Genomic DNA, 18,335 nt, shown 5'->3' on the forward strand with positions numbered 1-18,335 from the left:
CACCTGAGCCCAGGAGGTTGAGGCTGTGGTGAGCTGTGACCATGCCACTTAACTCTAGCCTGGGCAACAGAGCAAGACCCTGTCTCAAAAAAAAAAAAAGAAAGTAGAAGAGAAAGAAAATGTAAAAAGCCATTCCCTCATGTAGGTAGGGTTGTTTTGTTTTGTCTCTTGGGGTATCTTAGAATAAGTCCGCATACTTTAAATGAGTATGTCTCAACTAAGGGTGATTTTGCCTCCCAGGGTACATTTGGCAATGTCTGAGGTCATTTTCGGCTGTTACAGCTTGGAGAGTGCTGCTGACTTCTTGTGGGTAGAGGCCAGGGATGCTGTGAAACACCCTATAATGCACAGGACAGCCCCCCACAAAAAATAAGTATTCAACCCAAAATGCTGTTGAGAGAAACCCTGCATTAAACTTTGAAAATATCCATCATTTTCCCCCTCATTTCTCCATCCATCTCACCCAGAAGCTAAGAGACCTAGCTCCACAATGAGGGGAATATAGCTTTGGGAGTCATGCAGTTACAAAACATGCTTTGTATTTCTACACAAATTATTTCATCACTGTAGGTCATAGTGCCCTCGTCTCAATGGTGGGGCTGGTGACCAGCCACTGGAATGGTTGTGAGAAGACTTAACTAAAAGGACTGCCCTCAGCCAACCCGTAGCTCCTAGAGGAAAGCCGTACGGTGGCTCTTTATCTCTTGAACAGTGGCTCGGTTCGCAATCTCTTGCCATCTCCTTGCCCCCTTATTCTACTGCTGTGAAGGAGAGAAACATCTTTTGTCTTCCTTGTTATGTGGGAAGCAGAAAATTTCTCAGGGTACCTTTCTAAGCCTTTCCTTAAGTCTTCACCATTGCTATGATCGCCACCTTTTAATTACCGACTTTTTTCTTCCTTTTTCCAGAAGTGCATGTGGAACCTCATAAGAAGCAGCTACATGTGACCCTGGCTTACCACTTCCAAGCCAGCCACCTACCCACCCTAGAGAAACTGGCCCAGAACATTGACGTCAAGCTAGGGTGTGACTGGGTGGCTACCATATTTTCTCGGGATATCCGATTTGCTAACCATGAGGTAATGTCTCACTGTGGTTCCAGAAGCTACCAGGTGCAGGGTGCGATCAGAGTCAGCAGCTCGCTGCTGCAGGGAGATGGGTACCTACAGGGGAAAAATGGAGCAAGCACCTAATGGAGAGTCCGTTGGCCCAGGATTGTGTCCAGCCTCTGCCTGGCTCCCTGGGAGGCTTCCAGCGTGCCTCCCTCCTTTCTGGGTCACAAGTGGCTCATCTGGGTAACATAGTTCTGTCTCCCCTGCCAATCTTACCCCAGCGAAAAAGAAATGAAATGAGAGAGAATAAATAAAAAATATATTGGAAAATTTTTAATATTATATAAATTTATGGTGCTAATGGAAGACATCATTTTGACCTTAGGTGAGTTGAAGAACACATAAATACAAACAAAAACAAAAACCTTGCAAAGACATAATCAACATATATTTGCTGTGTATCTGTGTCATGCGAAGTACCATGTTGCATACTGGAATTTTTAAATGTGGTCCTGTCCTCAAGGAGCTCTGAGGACAGACACGCATGAAAAGAAAACGCAAACCACCTGTTGTGAGAATCTTTGCACATCCCAGTGGGAGGCCTGAGTGAGAAAACTGAAGAAAGATTGGCACAGCCCTACCATCCTTCCTTTGAGGGAATCAACATTGCCTTCTAGACAAGTGTGTGACATCTTGGAAGCATAATATTGCCTTTTTTTTTTTTTAATGGAGTTTCACTCCTTGTTGCCCAGGCTGGAGTGCAATGGTGTGATCTTGGCTCACTGCAATCTCTGCCTCCCGGATTCAAGCGATTCCCCTGCCTTAGCCTCCCAAGTAGCTGGGATTACAGGCGCCCGCCACCACACTGGGCTAATTTTTTGTATTTTTAGTAGCACCAGGATTTCACTGTGTTGGCCAGGCTGGTCTTGAACTCAGGTGATCTGCCCGCCTCGGTCTTCCAAAGTGCTGGGATTACAGGCATGAGCCACCGCACCTGGCCGATATTGTCTTTTTTCTATCCTGAAGGAGAAACTGAGACACAAAAACATTAGTGTCTTAGTAACTTAAGGCCAGAGATGAAGCGAGAGCCCAAGTATTTTGACCAATAAAGAGGGGCAACCTGTCTGAAACAAAACTACATCATAGCCAGGCATGGTGGCTGTCACCTATAATCCCAGCACTTTGGGAGGCTGAGGCAGAGGTATTGCTTGAGACCAGGAGTTCCATACCAGCCTGGGCAGCATAGTGAGACTGTATCTCTCCCCACCCACAAGAGACCTCATCGTGTGTTAAAAATGTGCCTTCCGGCCGGGCGCGGTGGCTCAAGCCTGTAATCCCAGCACTTTGGGAGGCCGAGACGGGCGGATCACAAGGTCAGCAGATCGAGACCATCCTGGTTAACACGGTGAAACCCTGTCTCTACTAAAAAATACAAAAAAAAAACTAGCCGGGCGAGATGGCAGGCGCCTGTAGTCCCAGCTACTCGGGAGGCTGAGCCAGGAGAATGGCGTAAACCCAGGAGGCGGAGCTTGCAGTGAGCTGAGATCCAGCCACTGCACTCCAGCCTGGGCGACAGAGCTAGACTCCGTCTCAAAAAAAAAAAAAAATGTGCCTTCCAACTTAACTACATTTATTAAGCAATACTTAACATTTATTTCCCAATTTTTCAAGCAGCCAAAGAACTGGTATTTCTGTTAGTTTGCATAGCCTTTTAACATCTCTTTGAGGCTTCTTTAAAAAAAAAAAAACAAACCATGAGAAAACCGTTAGAACCCCAGGGCTGAGAGCAGACAAGCTCATTGTTTTGGAAGTGGTAGAAGAGCCAACCCACGAATCAGAGGTTCAGGGCTCAGCGTGCGCCTGTGAGTGTCAGGGGCGTGCAGCTTTGTCTGACTCTGCTCATGGGAACGTGATGTCCTCCTTTTGAGTCATTTGATGCAGGTTTCTGTAAGATGCCTTGAGCAGACTGGGCCTGATCTTACTTAAGAATTCTGACATCTCAGGCCGGGCTCGGTGGCTCACGCCTGTAATCCCAGCACTTTGGGAGGCCGAGGCGGGCGGATCACAAGGTCAGGAGATTGAGATCATTTTGGCTAACACGGTGAAACCCCGTCTCTACTAAAAATACAAAAAAAATTAGCCGGGCAAGGTGGCGGGCGCCTGTAGTCCCAGCTACTTGGGAGGCTGAGGCAGGAGAATGACGTGAACCCGGGAGGCAGAGCTTGAAGTGAGCCAAGATCGCACCACTGCACTCCAGCCTGGGTGACAGAGCGAGACTCTGTCTCAATAAAAAAAAAATAAAGAACTCTGACATCTCCTAGAGTCACTTAGAACTAGCCCTGAAGATAACAAAGGAGGTGTGGCTGGTTGGACTCCTTCTGAGGGCAAAGAAAAAAAAAGTCAAGGGTTGCATGCAGATGACCTCTGAGAAGTCACCTTTCTAAGAGAAGGAAGGTGGCAGTGGAATTTTACAAGGAATATCCTCTAATCAACACTGTCCTCCAGTTAACTCAAAGGGTAATTGCTTTTCTGCCTGACCCACATTCTGCTCAACTGGCATGGAAGGAAAAAGGCAGCAAGCGCCCACGTGAATTATGTTCTAAAAATAACGTGGCCTCTTTTATCTCTTATTTGTAAAAGCTCATTTATTACCGTTCATTCTGATAAAGCTCTCCTCGGCCCCTTTGGACTGGACCTCTCCCGTGAGGTCTTTCGGTCCTACCTGAACCCTCTTCTTACCTGCCTTCTTCAATGTGCCCCCAGGAGGCAGTTTTGATTGACTGTTCCAGTGAGGGGACAGATGTCCAGAGAAGGAGAGTGGTTTCGGCAAGGACACTCTGGCAAGGCACCATGATGCTAAGGAAAACTCCAAGGCCTCATCCCTCTGCTGTTTAGATTCTCACTCGATTTGGACACGCGGATCCTCATTTGTATTTCACATAGGCTCTTTCATGTTAGTGATTACGTTGGGCCATGCCAGTTTAATATACCAACCAATAGAAATCCAGAGGAAGTACAGGGTGATCCAAAAAGCATCAATTTTGGAGTCCAGCACACTTGGCTTCAAATCCTGGCTCCATCACTTTAGCAAGGGTTAAATTCACTTTGACAACTTGTACAGATCTCCAGTCCTTAGTTTTGTCATCTGTAAAATGGTGACAATGTTTTGCTAGATGGTTATGAAGACTAAATAAAGAAGATGTATGGAAAGGCTTTAATGTAATACCCAGCACAGGGTGGGTGCAACAGCAACAAAAAATTGCTGCAGCTATTACTGTGAGTGAGAATAAAAAGGGCTCCAAAGACATTTCAGCTCCTGTATTCACACAGGGCTGTGGCTGCCTTTCATTCAGCAAACAGAGTTTCCTCCCACTGTAGTAAGGGAGGAAAAACATACCTGAGGTGGATTCAAGAGTTCGTTTTGTTTTTTTTTAGCTAGAGTCTTGCTCTATCACCCAGGCCAGAGTGCAGTGGTGCAGTCTCGGCTCACTGCAACCTCCACCTCCTGGGTTCACGCCATTCTCCTGCCTCAGCATCCTGAGTAGCTGAGACTACAGGTGCCCGCCACCACACCCGGCTAATTTTTTGTATTTTTAGTAGAGATGGGGTTTCACCATGTTAGCCAGGATGGTCTTGATCTCCTGACCTCGTGATCTGCCCGCCTCGGCATTCCAAATGCTGGAATTACAAGCATGAGCCACGGTGCTGGTCCTGGATTCAAGGGTTCTTAGAGTACAGGCCAGGCACAGTGGCTTACACCTGTAATCCCAGCACTTTGGGAGGCCGAGGCGGGCGCATCACCTGAGGTCAGGAGTTGGAAACCAGCCTAGCCAACACAGTAAAACCTTGTCTCTACTAAAAACACAAAAATTAACCAGGTTTGGTTGTACACACCTGTAGTCCCAGCTACTCCGGAGGCTGAGACACGAGAATCGCTTGAGTCTAGGAGGCAGAGGTTGCAGTGAGCCAAGATCATGCCACTGCACTCCAGCCTGGGCAACAGAGCAAGACTCCATCTCACCAAAAAAAAAAAAAAGAAGAGTTCTTACAAGTAGATGGCAAACATGAAACAAAATAAGTAGAATGTAATATAAATTAGGCTTGTGTTCTCATATCTCTCAAACTTAGGCTAAGGTTTTGAATCTGCTTTTGGTGAGTGAGAAAGGGCAGTGGGGACATGGGTCCCAGTTATAATTTTAGATTTGCTACCATGCCTTAATTCTTTTATTGTTCATTCAATAAATCGAAGCTACTTATTGCCCAGCTTCCCTATGCCTAGGACATATTGTCTCTAGCTTTTGCTGTGCCTCAGTTTTCCTGGGGATAACCTAGAAATAGAATGAATACCCACCTCCCCTGTGTGATAGAACAAGTGAGGACTTCTCTGAAATCGCATTGAGTTTCTCAAGGGAAAGGCACTACTGGGCCAAAGGCATTATCAGCCAAGACCATGCTGTGCTTGAACATTTAAGGAACACAAGTTTAGGCTTGTTTCCCTGTGACTCGGTGCCTTTCTCCACCTTGTCCCAGAAAAAAAAAGAATGTTCCTTTTCATGGGACGTCACACATTTAGCTTTGCAGTTTATGAGATTTTGCGTGAATTTTTTTTTCCCTTTAAGCTGATTTAACAATCCCACAGAAAACCTTCCTGGCTTGTTTGGAGAGGTGGTTTAAGTGTGTATGAGGCAGAGGGACAGGAAGAATAAGGAGGAATCAGAGCAGGAAGATCTAGAACTGAAAGATGCTGGAGTCAGAATTAGAGAAACAAACAGGCGCCCTACATAAAAGGAGAATCAGAAATACAGCAGTACAGATGAGCTCCCTGCACAATCACTCTCATCCTCTGAAAAGAATCACACCTTAAAGGCTCCTTTCTTTAGAGATTTCCAGAAGGAAATTCTCTCTTCATAACATGTTCTGGTGTATCACCTTGACATCAACGAGCCAATTAGTTCACAGGCCCACCCAGCGCAGGGTCCAGGGATCAGGGTCGGCTGGAAGGAAGGATGTGACCTGGGAGATCAGGTGCTCTGGTTCTGTAGAAATTATTATGCCCTGGCTCCTGCCTGTAATCCCAGCACTTTGGGAGGCTGAGGCGGGAGGATCACCTGAGGTCGGGAGTTCGAGACCAGCCTGACCAACATGAAGAAACCCCGTCTCTACTGAAAATACAAAATTAGCCCGGCGTGTTGGCTCATGCCTGTAATCCCAACTACTCAGGAAGCTGAGGCAGGAGACTCACTTGAACCTGGGAGGCAGAGGTTGCGGTGAGCCGAGATCACGCCATCGCACTCCAGCCTGGGCAGCAAGTGCAAAACTCCATCTCAATAAATAAATAAATAAATAAATAAATAAATAATTATGCCCCTTCGGTGCACAAGCCTCTGTTCTAAGGTGTTTTCTTAGATTGTCTCATTTAACTTTTATAGTCTTAGGTATTCTTTTATAGATGAGAAAACTGAAGCCAAAGTTAGAAATATGCAAGTGGAGACCAGAATACATAGCATCCAACTAATGGCTTTGAGACCCTAGGAAACAGTGAAAGCTATTATAGCTTTCTCCGTCTTTATGTCCCTTGTGAAGCAAATAAGATAGGAAATATTTTCCTTACTATTGAGGTTTCCCACTATTAGTAACAAAAAATACTAAAATAAATGTTTTCTGCAGCACCTTCATGCCTGTATCTGCGATGTTAATACATCCCAGGGAAGGAAGGCAAAAAGAAGAATAAATAGCCAACTGGCATGGCCTGTTTTTGGCCTAGGGGCTGTTTTGGAGCACAAAGTAAGAAGGTTTTCTCCATCTGATGAAAGCTGGCTACATGCTGACACAGACACTGATGTCTAGACATTTTTCTTTCAGGATCTTTGTTAAAACTATAGGTTTAAAGAACTCTCCTTTAAGGCAAGAACCATGTCTGGTTTAAAGAGCTAAGTTGGCCAGGCGTGGTGACTCACACCTGTAATCTCAGCAGTTTGGGAGGCCGAGAGAGGGGGAGCACCTGAGGTCAGGAGTTGGAGACCAGCCTGGCCAACATGGTGAAACGCTGTCTCTACTAAAAATACAAAAATTAGCCAGGTGTGGTGGTGGCTGCCTGAAATCCTTGCTACCAGGAAGGCTGAGGCAAGAGAATCACTTGAACCCAGGAGGCGGAGGCTGCAGTGTGCTGAGATTGCAGCATTGCACTCCAGCCTGGGTGACAAGAGTGAAACTCCATCTCAAAATAATAATAATAATTCATAAATAAAGAGCTAAGTTACATAGAAAGAGGGGTACGTCATTCCCTGAGCCTTCCTGTAGGAGAGACACTCCACGTGGCCCATCTGTAACCCCCATATGGAAGACTGGCTTTCCGTGAGCTGGGTTGCAAGTGTCTATCATGGTGACTATCAGATGAAGCAAGGGAAACTAGGTCCAAGTCCATTTATATAGCAGTTGGCCAGCGAGCCTACAGGATTTCAGGTCAGTTTCCAAAAACGATACTTGAATCCTGATGGGAAATCTAGACATGCCTGAAGAAAAGTACGGAACCATTTCTAGCACCAGGCATACACCTGCAGTACTCTGAAGAGAGACGTGCTCTCTGATAGGAATTCACATCTACTCAGGGCACATCGCCCCCTGGAAGTGTGCAATATTAATGCAGAACACACAGTCCTGCCCTAAAGGCACTCAGGAGAATGGTGAGGCCTGGGGCTTACTCACCCTCTCTTCCTTTTTCAGACATTACAGGTCATCTACCCCTATACCCCACAAAATGACGACGAGCTGGAGCTGGTCCCCGGGGACTTCATCTTCATGTCTCCAATGGAGCAGACCAGCACCAGCGAGGGTTGGATCTACGGCACGTCCTTAACCACCGGCTGCTCTGGGCTCCTGCCTGAGAATTACATTACCAAGGCTGATGAATGCAGCACCTGGATATTTCATGGGTAAGCAGACACCAAGACCTTTATGCCATCTGAAGAACGTTGCTAAGGCAGACTGGATCCTGGATACACAGGGCAGCAGTAAATGGAGCCCATGGGAAGAAGGCCCTGTGGGTTCCAGGCTTCCGGGAAAGGAGCTGACTTGAGGCATGGGAAAAATGCGAAAGGAATTGCTCTGCCTCCCTCTGCCTGCCCCGTTCGCCATAGTTGTCTGCTTGAGTTCCTGATTGGAGACTAAACCGAGGCTGCATGGGGTCCATCTCTTCTGGCTGAAGGGTGGCATCATCCCAGCACTGCGTCTTCACTGCTTTAGGGCTTCTGTCCACCTTGTCCTGGGTCATGACTCAGGGTGGTCTGACTCCCCGAAGCAGCTGGGCAGATTACTACCCTGCCAGCCAGACCCATAGAGAAGGAGGTTTCAAGAGGCAGGAGCCCTAACTGGATCCTTCATTTGCTAAGTGACCCTGAGCAAGTCCCTAGACACAGCCCGTGCATGCCTAGACAACAAAGACCGCGTCTAAGGGAACAGGCAACTGCCAGACTGAAAAGGGATCCATTTCCCCCTCCCCTCTGCCAGTCTTCTTTAGGGTAATAACTTTCCTCCCATCCCTCATTACTATTTTGCCCCTATTCCATACTGGTCCCGTGTTCAGTGGCCAACTTTGTTCCAACAGAGAAAATAGAAACAAAAGGCATCTTCTCTTTCTTAGCTGGAGCAGCTCGAAGCCAGCGCTTCCCTGGCACACTGGGGCATCTAGCCAGGGCCTGCGAGCTGGTTTGTTTTCCTCCCTCTTGTTTTTGTCATGTGGCAACATGGCTGAGAGGCAGAAGCCCTGAGCACCAGCTGCTTGGTGGCTAACATTGTTATTATCACCATAAAGGAGAAGCAGAGAGAAATGATTTCATCAAGTCTTTTGCCTGGAAGGAGAAAATAAAGGTCCCCTACCCTAGTGAGCCACAAACAGACAAACCACAAATCCAAAGATGGGAAATAATATTTTCTTCCTCAATAACCCCACCCAGCAATCCCTTCCCCTCTCTTTCACTCCGCTCCCACCTCAGCCCAGCCCGTGAGCCTGCAGAACCGGATGGCACAAAATTAGAGGTCAGAGTTGTCTCATGTTCCCCAAGCATTTGCTTTTTCAGAAGTGCTTTGGAAGATCAAAATATATAAGCTGGGTTTCCAAAGTCTCCATTTTAATCCCTATAACAACAAGGAAAGCAAAATTGCATGAATAAACTGAGAACTAAAAGATTATTTGCCTGACAAAGCATAGTTCTCAGATCTATTATTTTTTATTTTACAGTACTTGGAGTTGCTGTTTTATCAGATCTCTTTCTTAAAAGTGGGTGTATGGCCAGGTGCGGTGGTTCACGTCTGTAATCCCAGCACTTTAGGAGGCCAAGGCGGGTGGATCACTTGAGGTCAGGAGTTCAAGACCTGCCTGACCAACATGGTGAAACCCCGTCTCTACTAAAAATTTTTTTTAAAAATCAGCTGGGCATGGTGGCACACGCCTGTAGTCCCAGCTACTTAGGAGGCTGAGGCAGGAGAATCACTTGAACCTGGGAGGTGGAGGTTGCAGTGAGCCGAGATCACACCACTGTACTCCAACCTGGGCAACAGAGCAAGACTTTGTCTCAAAAAAAAAAAAAAAGGATGTATGTGAGAAGCAGTGCTGATCTCTTAGAGTTCACTCCATCCAAGCCCACTCTTCCCTAAATTACAGCTCAGGCTGACGTATAGGTGAACCTGAGTGACTTCGGTCAGTGCGTCCCAGGGAGGTCTTTGTGTCATCTTTTATTTGAGAGATTACTCATGATGTCATGTCTGTGAGAACAACGTCTGAAATTAAACTCACAGCTTCCCCAGCCAACTCCGTTCAAAGTAGGGAAATAAGTTAGGCATTAGTTTATTGTAATTAAGAATTTGAGACTGGGTTCCAATAGTCTTGGATTTAAACGATAACTCTACCACTTACCAGCTGTGTGGCCTTGGCCAAGTTGCATTACCTCTCTGAGCCTCTGTTTGCTCATCTAGAAAATGGAACTAATCATTGCACTTACCTCATAAGGTTGTTGTGAAGACTGCAATGCCGAGCTTCGCTTTACATGGTTCAGAGTCTGGTGTATAGCGGTGACTATAAAATCACCATTTGCATAATGATGACTTTTGTCTATCTTGTGTTTGCCAGTCCTCACTGAGTGCTCATCAAAGGACATGTGTCTTCCATAAAAGCAATCCTGTAGATGAACTGCACTTTCCTATTTAACCCCAGAGGTTAAATGACTCAAGGAGGCAGAGCCCAGCTTCCTTGTAAGACAGATCTTCTCTCACTCCTAACCCAGGATAGACATCAGGAGGTAGAACCCCAGGGGAATGGCAAGCATGGCCTGGCTGGCATGGTGGGAGTTGCCCAGGGGATCCAGGCAACAAGTCATGATTGGGGGTCAATGAGTTTAACAACACTCCCTGCCAAGTGCTTCTCAGTTCTCTGAGTCCCTCCTAAGGAAATATGTTCTCTCCACACTAACTTGAGTGTCTTACTTGGTTCTAAGTAAGGCAAGTTGATGAAGCCTCCTTGTGTTCTCTGAACCTGGATGAGCTGCCTGGCCGCTCGGGCTTAGCACAGGCCTGGCGTGTTGCAGGGAGAAACCAGCTCTCCTGATGCTTGAGATGTTCTGGATCTTAGACCCGGCTTCCTCCCTCCACTGTTCTGAGCAAGAAGCATCTGACTATTGTCTTACTGGAACTGGCAGCTCCACGCTGTCTCAGAGTGAGTCAGGTCCTTTGATTATAATGACAGTTAAGAAGGGAAAGAGGCTGGCATTCGTCTTGCCATGGGAGCCGAAGGAGGGAGAGAAGGAATCCTATCAGTATCTTCACAGCTGCAATAAAGTAAAGAAACAGACATGTACACGCAATATGTCAGCACAATTCTAGGTAGCCAGACGTTTTGCACCCTGAAGCTTTGATGAGTCAGACAATAAAACTGGATTTTCTTTTTTTTTTTTATTTTTTCTGAGATGGAGTCTCACTCTGTCGCCCAGGCTGGAGTGCAGTGGTGTGATGTCAGCTCACTGTAACCTCCGCCTCCTGAGTAGCTGGGACTTCAGGTGTGTGCCACCATACCCAGATAATTTTTGTATTTTTAATAGAGACGGGGTTTCACCATGTTGACCAGGCTGGTCTTGAACTCCTGACCCCAGGTGATCCACCTGCCTCAGCCTCCCAAAGTGCTGGAATTACAGACGTGAGCCACCGTGCCCAGCCAAACTGGATTTTCTTGAACTGTGTGATGTTTGGAAGGGTCTTAGTTTAAAATAAAGTAGAATAGCTGGTCTCTTATACCGTGTGAACGGCACAAGATTTCCTTGGGCTACAGTTACTTAAATTTTTCCATAACAGGTTTCACTTGGCAACATATTCAGATGGACTGATACAGGTTTCCTGGTTCCCACTCTGACCTACTGAATCACAGCCTGTGAGGAGCAGAACCCCAGCATGAGTGTTTTTTTTTTAAAGTCCCCTGGTGATTCTGATATGCACAAGTATTCAAAATCAGTTTTTCAGGGCATGAGACTTCTGAAACCTTCGTTTATAAGTAGATAGAACGAGTCTGTCACTTCTAGTGAAAAAGCAGCCACTTCTGAAAGTGAACGGGGTGCTAAGATAAAGTTACATAATTTTTGGAACAAAAATTTACCAACAACCAGTTTGCTGTATTATATTTGTGAATATAAAAAGTTATTTTCAAAAATAAAATTCTGGGCCAGGTGCGGTGGCTCACGCCTGTAATCCCAGGATGACTTCAGGAGGCCAAGTGGTCAGATCACCTGAGTTCAGGAGTTCGAGACCAACCTGGCCAACATGGTGAAACCCTGTCTCTACTAAAAATACAAAAATTGCCAGGCGTGGTGACGCATGCCTGTAATCCCAGCTACTCCAGAGGCTGAGGCAGGAAAATCGCTTGAACCTTCAGGGTGGAGGTTGCAGTGAGCCAACATCATGTCATTGCACTTCAGCCTGGGTGACAAAAGTGACACTCCATCTCTAAAATAAAATTCTGATAATACAATGTTAAAAGTGAATAATCCAAAACAGGTGGTAGCCCAGACAGGTTGCTGGGTCAGCAGATGCAAGCCAGGAGTATATGGAGAAAACTGGGATAGATAGCTACCCAAATTGTAAAGAAGCAAGACATCTATAAAATTTAAATGTTTCCCCTGGACCCTGCTCAGTGATTTCCAAAGATGTTCACTGGATTTGCCTAACAACCACATTTAAATTGCAATGTTTATTAGATAAAGCTTTGTGGAAGTCTTACTATTGACAACAATTTCAGCTTGGCAGGTTTTGACTGTCTTCCTTTCAGCAAGACCTCTTTTTAGGCTTCTGTAGCTATAGTGTTACACTCAGAAATGAGAGTTCTTGGCTCACAGCTCTAAACATCTGGTGAGAATGGTCTTCTCTGAAATAATTCTATTTGTAATCATCTTGTTGGAGGTGTGATTGAGGGGAGATAGGGTTTTGGAGACTGAAGAGGGTAGAATAGGGGACTTTGGCACAATGTTTCCTTGACCGTTAGGAGCCACTGGCTAAGTGGTGGAGATGGTGAAAAGACCCCCCTATCACTCTTCACTTCAGATGGAAATTACCGCGGGAAATATTAAAGGCAACAGGGATCATAGATTTCTTTTGAACCAGAAAAACAGCCGCAAACAAATAATTGACATATTGTTATTCTTGAACTTGTCTTTGGCGTGAACCATGCATGGCACAAAATCACTAGGACCCATCCTTGCCCAAAGGAATGAATATATCTGTCCTCAGTGTAGAAATCCATCTACCTCTAATTTATTTATTTACTTATTTTTATTTTTATTTCTTTTTGAGATGGAGTTTCACCCTACCGCCCAGGCTGGAGTGCAGTGGTGCGATCTTGGCTCACTGCAGCCTCCGCCTCCCAAGTTCAAGCGATTCTCATACCTCAGCCTCCCGAGTAGCTGGGACTACAGGCACACATGACCACGCCCAGCTGATTTTTTGTATTTTTAGTAGAGGTGGGGTTTTGCCATGTTGGCCAGGCTGGTCTCGAACTCCTGACCTCAAGTGATCCACCTGCCTTGGCGTCCCAAAGTGCAGGTGTGAGTCACCACGCCCGGCCTACCTCTAATTTATTAACTGCAAGTCTTCAGTATAAAAGAAGGTATTCTTCCTTTAGGAATGGGACCACTCTGGCTCAGCTTCCCTCATCATTGCGCTACCCACAGAGGGCGCTAAGTTAATTTCCCACACTCCTGTTGACCCCAGGAGGAAGTGCTGATAACTGCTGGCCAGAGCGTTAACACCTTATCTCCCTCTGCAGTTCTTATTCAATCTTAAATACATCATCGTCCAACTCTCTCACATTTGGGGATGGAGTATTGGAGAGGCGGCCGTATGAGGACCAGGGGCTCGGGGAGACGACTCCTCTTACTATCATCTGCCAGCCCATGCAGGTAAGGCCGATTGTTAGGATCACACCCCCAACTCTAACCAGGATTCACTGAGAACCTATTTATTAAGTATGAGGCATTGCCCTTGCTATCTCCAAAGGTTCCATGATCTCTTGGGAAGAAAGGACACCAAATTATAAAAGATATACAAAAATTCAAGGCTGGGAAGAGTCAGATGAGCAGTACTGACAGTTACTTCCAACATTTGAAGCTAGGCTCATAAGGAAGGTTGTTCCACAGACATAGGAGGAAATTTTCTCTCTAAAGTAGGAATAATGCCCATAGTTGTATCTGTTTTGTAGTTTGTCACAAAGATAAAAGAAAATAATAAAATAAGGCTGGCACAATAACTGGCATATAATGAGTGCTCAGTATGTGTTAACTTTTTCAAGAAAGGTTGGAGATGGAAGGAGGCAGGGAGTCGTTGTTGAACAGTACAAATAGAGGCAAGCTGAAAGTTCAAGCATGTTGAGGATCAAGAGAGTAGACCATTGTGGCTGGAGCCCAGGATTTGAATGAAGGAACAATAGGAAAAGAGATGAGAAGGATCATGCCACCATTCCATGTATTAACCTTGTCAGGGCCACTAGCAGCAAATGTGAAGTGCTGGCCAGCACGAAGGAAACTGGAAAAGCTGACTATATCAGAAAGAAGGAATGCAGAAACATCTGCAAGGTTCCATCCAGCAGTTATAGAAGCCAAAGTCATTTGGACAAGCCTTTGACTCGATTTGCCTGTGTCATCACCCAGAGGTAGCAGTTGTCTCATTTTGGGGATCACCAACATATGTATAGTCAGACAGCAGAGCCTACATTGTGATTAGAATAAGAAAACAGGGTCTCATTGCTGGAGTGGACCATGAGGACCACGTGGTCTGGCCACACACTTTAGAGAAAAGGTAGACACATTTGTGATCACAGAAGCCCTCACTCCCTGAAGAAGTTGATGAATTGCCCCTTCTAGGGGGGAAGATGTCCCACTAGATGGCTGTCTCTACGTGAATGGCTAGTTTTACCTCTGAGCTGTAACTGAAAGTGTACGGCATGTTTTAGTAATGGCCAAATGCTACTCCTACAAAGGGCAGCTGTAGCAACAATAATGCCCTTTTCACAACCCTTCTCATTTTATAAAGACATGCAGTTTATCTTATTTGAGCCTCAAAATAACTTATGAGGTCTGTAGGATGAGTCTTACTGTCCTCACCTAGTCACACCTTGGCAGAACTTTGGTAGGAGAGCTCAGCTCACCTGGCACCTGGCTCCAAGACATGTCCACTTTGCCATGTGAGTCTTCACTGATAGCCTTTCTTTCTCTGTAGCCGCTGAGGGTCAACAGCCAGCCCGGCCCCCAGAAGCGATGCCTCTTTGTGTGTCGGCATGGTGAGAGGATGGATGTTGTGTTTGGGAAGTACTGGCTGTCCCAGTGCTTCGATGCCAAAGGTGAGTTGTTGGTGGGCCTGCTCAGCACTGCCATACCCATAGTGGCCTCTAGGGGGCACAGTCAAGCTACAGTTATCTGGATGGAGTCATTTATAGTTTTGTGTACTATAGAAAATGTCTGTTATCCGTAAGCCCCTCCTGATTGTCTTGAGCTTTAGGGAAGAAGTAAGTGTTCTTGTCCCCATTCTATAAACTTGGATGCCAGGACTAAAGAAGACAGATGTCTTGCCCAAGGCCACATGGCAAAGTCAGCAGCAGCAACGTGCCCTAATCTCATGGCCAGAGCTCCTGCCATTAAACCTCCCGGGTTCGCTGGGTTCCATTTTCACTTGAGTGGCATTTGAAGACACGGAGGCTTGCCTGACCAGGGAATCTCACCTGCCTTAGGGTGCATGGTTATTACCTTCACTGAGAAACTACCTCATGTCACTTTTGTCAGTAGAATGGAAGAGTGAATTCCAAGTCACTTTATGAAACAAAATATCAGCCTTGATATTTTCCATCAGCTCCAGAGAGCTCAATGTGATCTCTTTGGCCAAGAAGGAATGGGGGTGGAGAGTGTCAGGATCAGTAAGGGAGTCCCAAGTAAACAAGAAATGTATGTATCCTCTGTCTAACTTTTTTATTTTTCAGGCCGCTACATACGGAGCAACCTGAACATGCCTCATAGTTTACCTCAGCGGAGTGGTGGTTTCAGAGATTACGAGAAAGATGCTCCCATCACTGTGTTTGGATGCATGCAAGCGAGACTAGTGGGTAAGTATCCTGGAGTGACTGTACTCCAGGCATTTCCTGCCGCCTCCTTCAAAACGCTGGTACCATGGATATGCGGGACCCTTCCTGGGGGCTTCTATAACTTTCCTACAAGTAATAAATTTCCTCAATTCAAAAGGAACTTGCTACACAACCATTAAGTTTAGGACACTGTGCTCAGCCCTGGGTTGGTTGACCAAAGTGAATGAGGTGTGGTCCTTATTGAGGACCTCGTGATCCAGTAATGGCTTGGGTTACTGTGCTCACTGTTGGATGTAGCAGACAGGTCAGCCTCTAGTTCAAGGCAGCAGCATCTGCCAGCATGGCTGTGGAAGAGGACAAGAGTGAAGAAGACGGACCTGGACTTGCTGAATTTATAAAGGCCAACTGATCCTTTGAAGATGCCCAGCTCTTTGCAAGCCCATTCCATTACTGCCGCGGGGAGATAGTACTTTCCTGTTCAGTCACTTAGCAGATATGTAGTGCTCACTTACCTTGTGCAAGGTATTGGACTAAGGGAACCCAAGTGTGGGTCAGGGAAACAAACTTATGTGTGGATAAATATCATACAATATGATATACATAGAGCTATGCGTGGTCACCAAATATTATGGGAACACAAAAAGACATCTAAGAGGTGAAGAGGTGAGCGGGGAGCTGAAGTGGAAGTTAGCTGGGCAAAGAAGGAGCAGGAGTGAGGAAATGGCATTTTCAGTGGGAGGGACCACATAAACTGTCTGAGGCTTGAGAAACAGCCTCAGGAATGCAGGGGAAACAAAGTGCCTTGTGTCTAGAGTATAAATTGCAAGGCAAGGCAGAGATGAGGCTGGCAAGATGGATAAAGGCAAGTTCATGGAAGACCTTGATCACCATGTTAAGGTGCTCGGATTTAATCCAGTAGACAAAATAACTGGTTTCCAGGCCCGGCGTGGTGGCTCTCACCTACAATCTAGCACTTTGAGAGGCTGAGGCAGGAGGACTGCTTGAGACCTGGAGTTTGAGGCTGCAGCGAGGTATGATCGCACCCCTGCACTCCAGCCTGAATGACAGAGCAAAACCCTATCTCTGAAAATTAAATTAAGAAGAAGAATAAATGTTTTAAAGAAGTGGATTTTATGAGGATAGCAGTAAAGTATGAGGTGTTGGGATTTATCTCTGGTGTCTAAGAATATGACATGTTGAGATTTTGGTTAGCACAGAATAAAATTAAAACAAGACCTAATATTCATAAAATAAATCCTCTTTCACAAATTTGAAGCCAAAGTATTGTCCTGTTTCTTAATATCTCCTAGCTAAAGGCTTTACCACTTGTTAGCACCAGAGGGAAGGGAAAGAAAAGACAAGAAGGGCTCTGTCACTTGCTCTCACAGGAACACCGATGAGGGGTTTTGTTAGAAACTAACAAAGGCTGACACTACTGGCTCTATGTGAGCCCCAGTTAGGAAAGAAGGGTTTACAGGGGCTTACTGCTTGGCCCCCTCTCACACTGCGAATCGAGGTGAGACTGAGTAAATCCATCAGACTGATTCTTTTGTGGTTTTCTTTGCAGGCGAAGCCTTATTAGAGAGCAATACCATTATCGATCATGTCTATTGCTCCCCGTCCCTTCGCTGCGTTCAGACTGCACACAATATCTTGAAAGGTGAGACTTGCAGGTTGACAAAAACAAGTAGCCCATCCCTCTGTTTCTAGGCAGCCCCACACATAAATTATCTTAGAGTCATGGGACATTTGCCAGTTGAAAGCTTCGAATTTGGAATGAAGCAAGGATTCTTTCAGAAGGCGATCTTTGCCCAAGTCACAAAAACATACTCTGGCAGCCTAAGCGAAATAAAAGGAAGTATACTAATCATGTTTTCTTTGAGAATTTAAAGCGCTCTTGGATGAATCCTAGGCTTGCAAAATGTTTACTTATAGAGTGTGATCCTTTCTTTACACTTAATAGTCAAATAACTTTCCTGTTTTGATCTGTTGTTTGCCTCCTGTGCTGCTCCTAGGAGCCTCAAATCTTAATCATCATTTTTTCTTTACTTAATTGGAAAGACTTTAAAAGCACCATTGCTACCAAGATACTCAACTCTCACCCTAAAATCTGTGGAAGCATGAGTTACAGGTATCTCCATTCTCATTTCATGGGAAGGAAAACTAAAAGGAACAGGATTAGACCGTTTACTTCTACCAAAGAAATGAATGAGCCAGAAATAAGCCAACAAAGAACTTGACACTACATCTGAGTCTTCTATCCTTTAACCTTAAGTAAACCTCTTCACTACCAGAAGGCATTTATGTATTCAATTTGCACAGAACAACTGGACTGCATGCAATATGACGATAACTAAGCAGGGACCATTTCTAGGAAGCCAGCTGCACTACAGTAAAGCAGAGGGCTTCTGCACTGCTACTAGTAAATGTTCAGCATTGGATTTTCTGGTAGAGAAAATGAACAATTTACATGATATTCAAATACGATGTTGGATACTCAGAAACTATCTGAAGTTTCTTGGTAACACCATCATGGAATTTGCTTTAGAAAGAGGAATTATGGGGGCCAGGTGCAGTGGCTCATGCCTGTAATCCCAGCACTTTGGGAGGCCGAGACGGGTGGATCACAAGGTCAGGAGATCGAGACTATCCTGGGTAACCCGGTGAAACCCCGTCTCTACT

General features: G+C 45.7%; 1 protein-coding gene across 1 annotated transcript in view; it reads left to right on the forward strand.

Annotated features, from left to right (window-relative positions):
• Positions 1-18,335, forward strand: part of UBASH3B (ubiquitin associated and SH3 domain containing B) — a 167,762-nt gene that overhangs the window by 140,142 nt on the left and 9,285 nt on the right. Inside the window, exons 5-10 of the mRNA XM_011964989.1 lie at positions 909-1,078; positions 7,775-7,983; positions 13,350-13,482; positions 14,798-14,918; positions 15,552-15,674; positions 17,221-17,313. Of these exons, the coding sequence (XP_011820379.1) occupies positions 909-1,078; positions 7,775-7,983; positions 13,350-13,482; positions 14,798-14,918; positions 15,552-15,674; positions 17,221-17,313 (849 nt within the window). The remainder of the gene's footprint in view (positions 1-908; positions 1,079-7,774; positions 7,984-13,349; positions 13,483-14,797; positions 14,919-15,551; positions 15,675-17,220; positions 17,314-18,335) is intronic.

This window comes from Mandrillus leucophaeus, unplaced genomic scaffold (genome assembly GCF_000951045.1).
Source record: "Mandrillus leucophaeus isolate KB7577 unplaced genomic scaffold, Mleu.le_1.0 Scaffold71, whole genome shotgun sequence".
Taxonomy (NCBI): Eukaryota; Metazoa; Chordata; class Mammalia; order Primates; family Cercopithecidae; genus Mandrillus; species Mandrillus leucophaeus.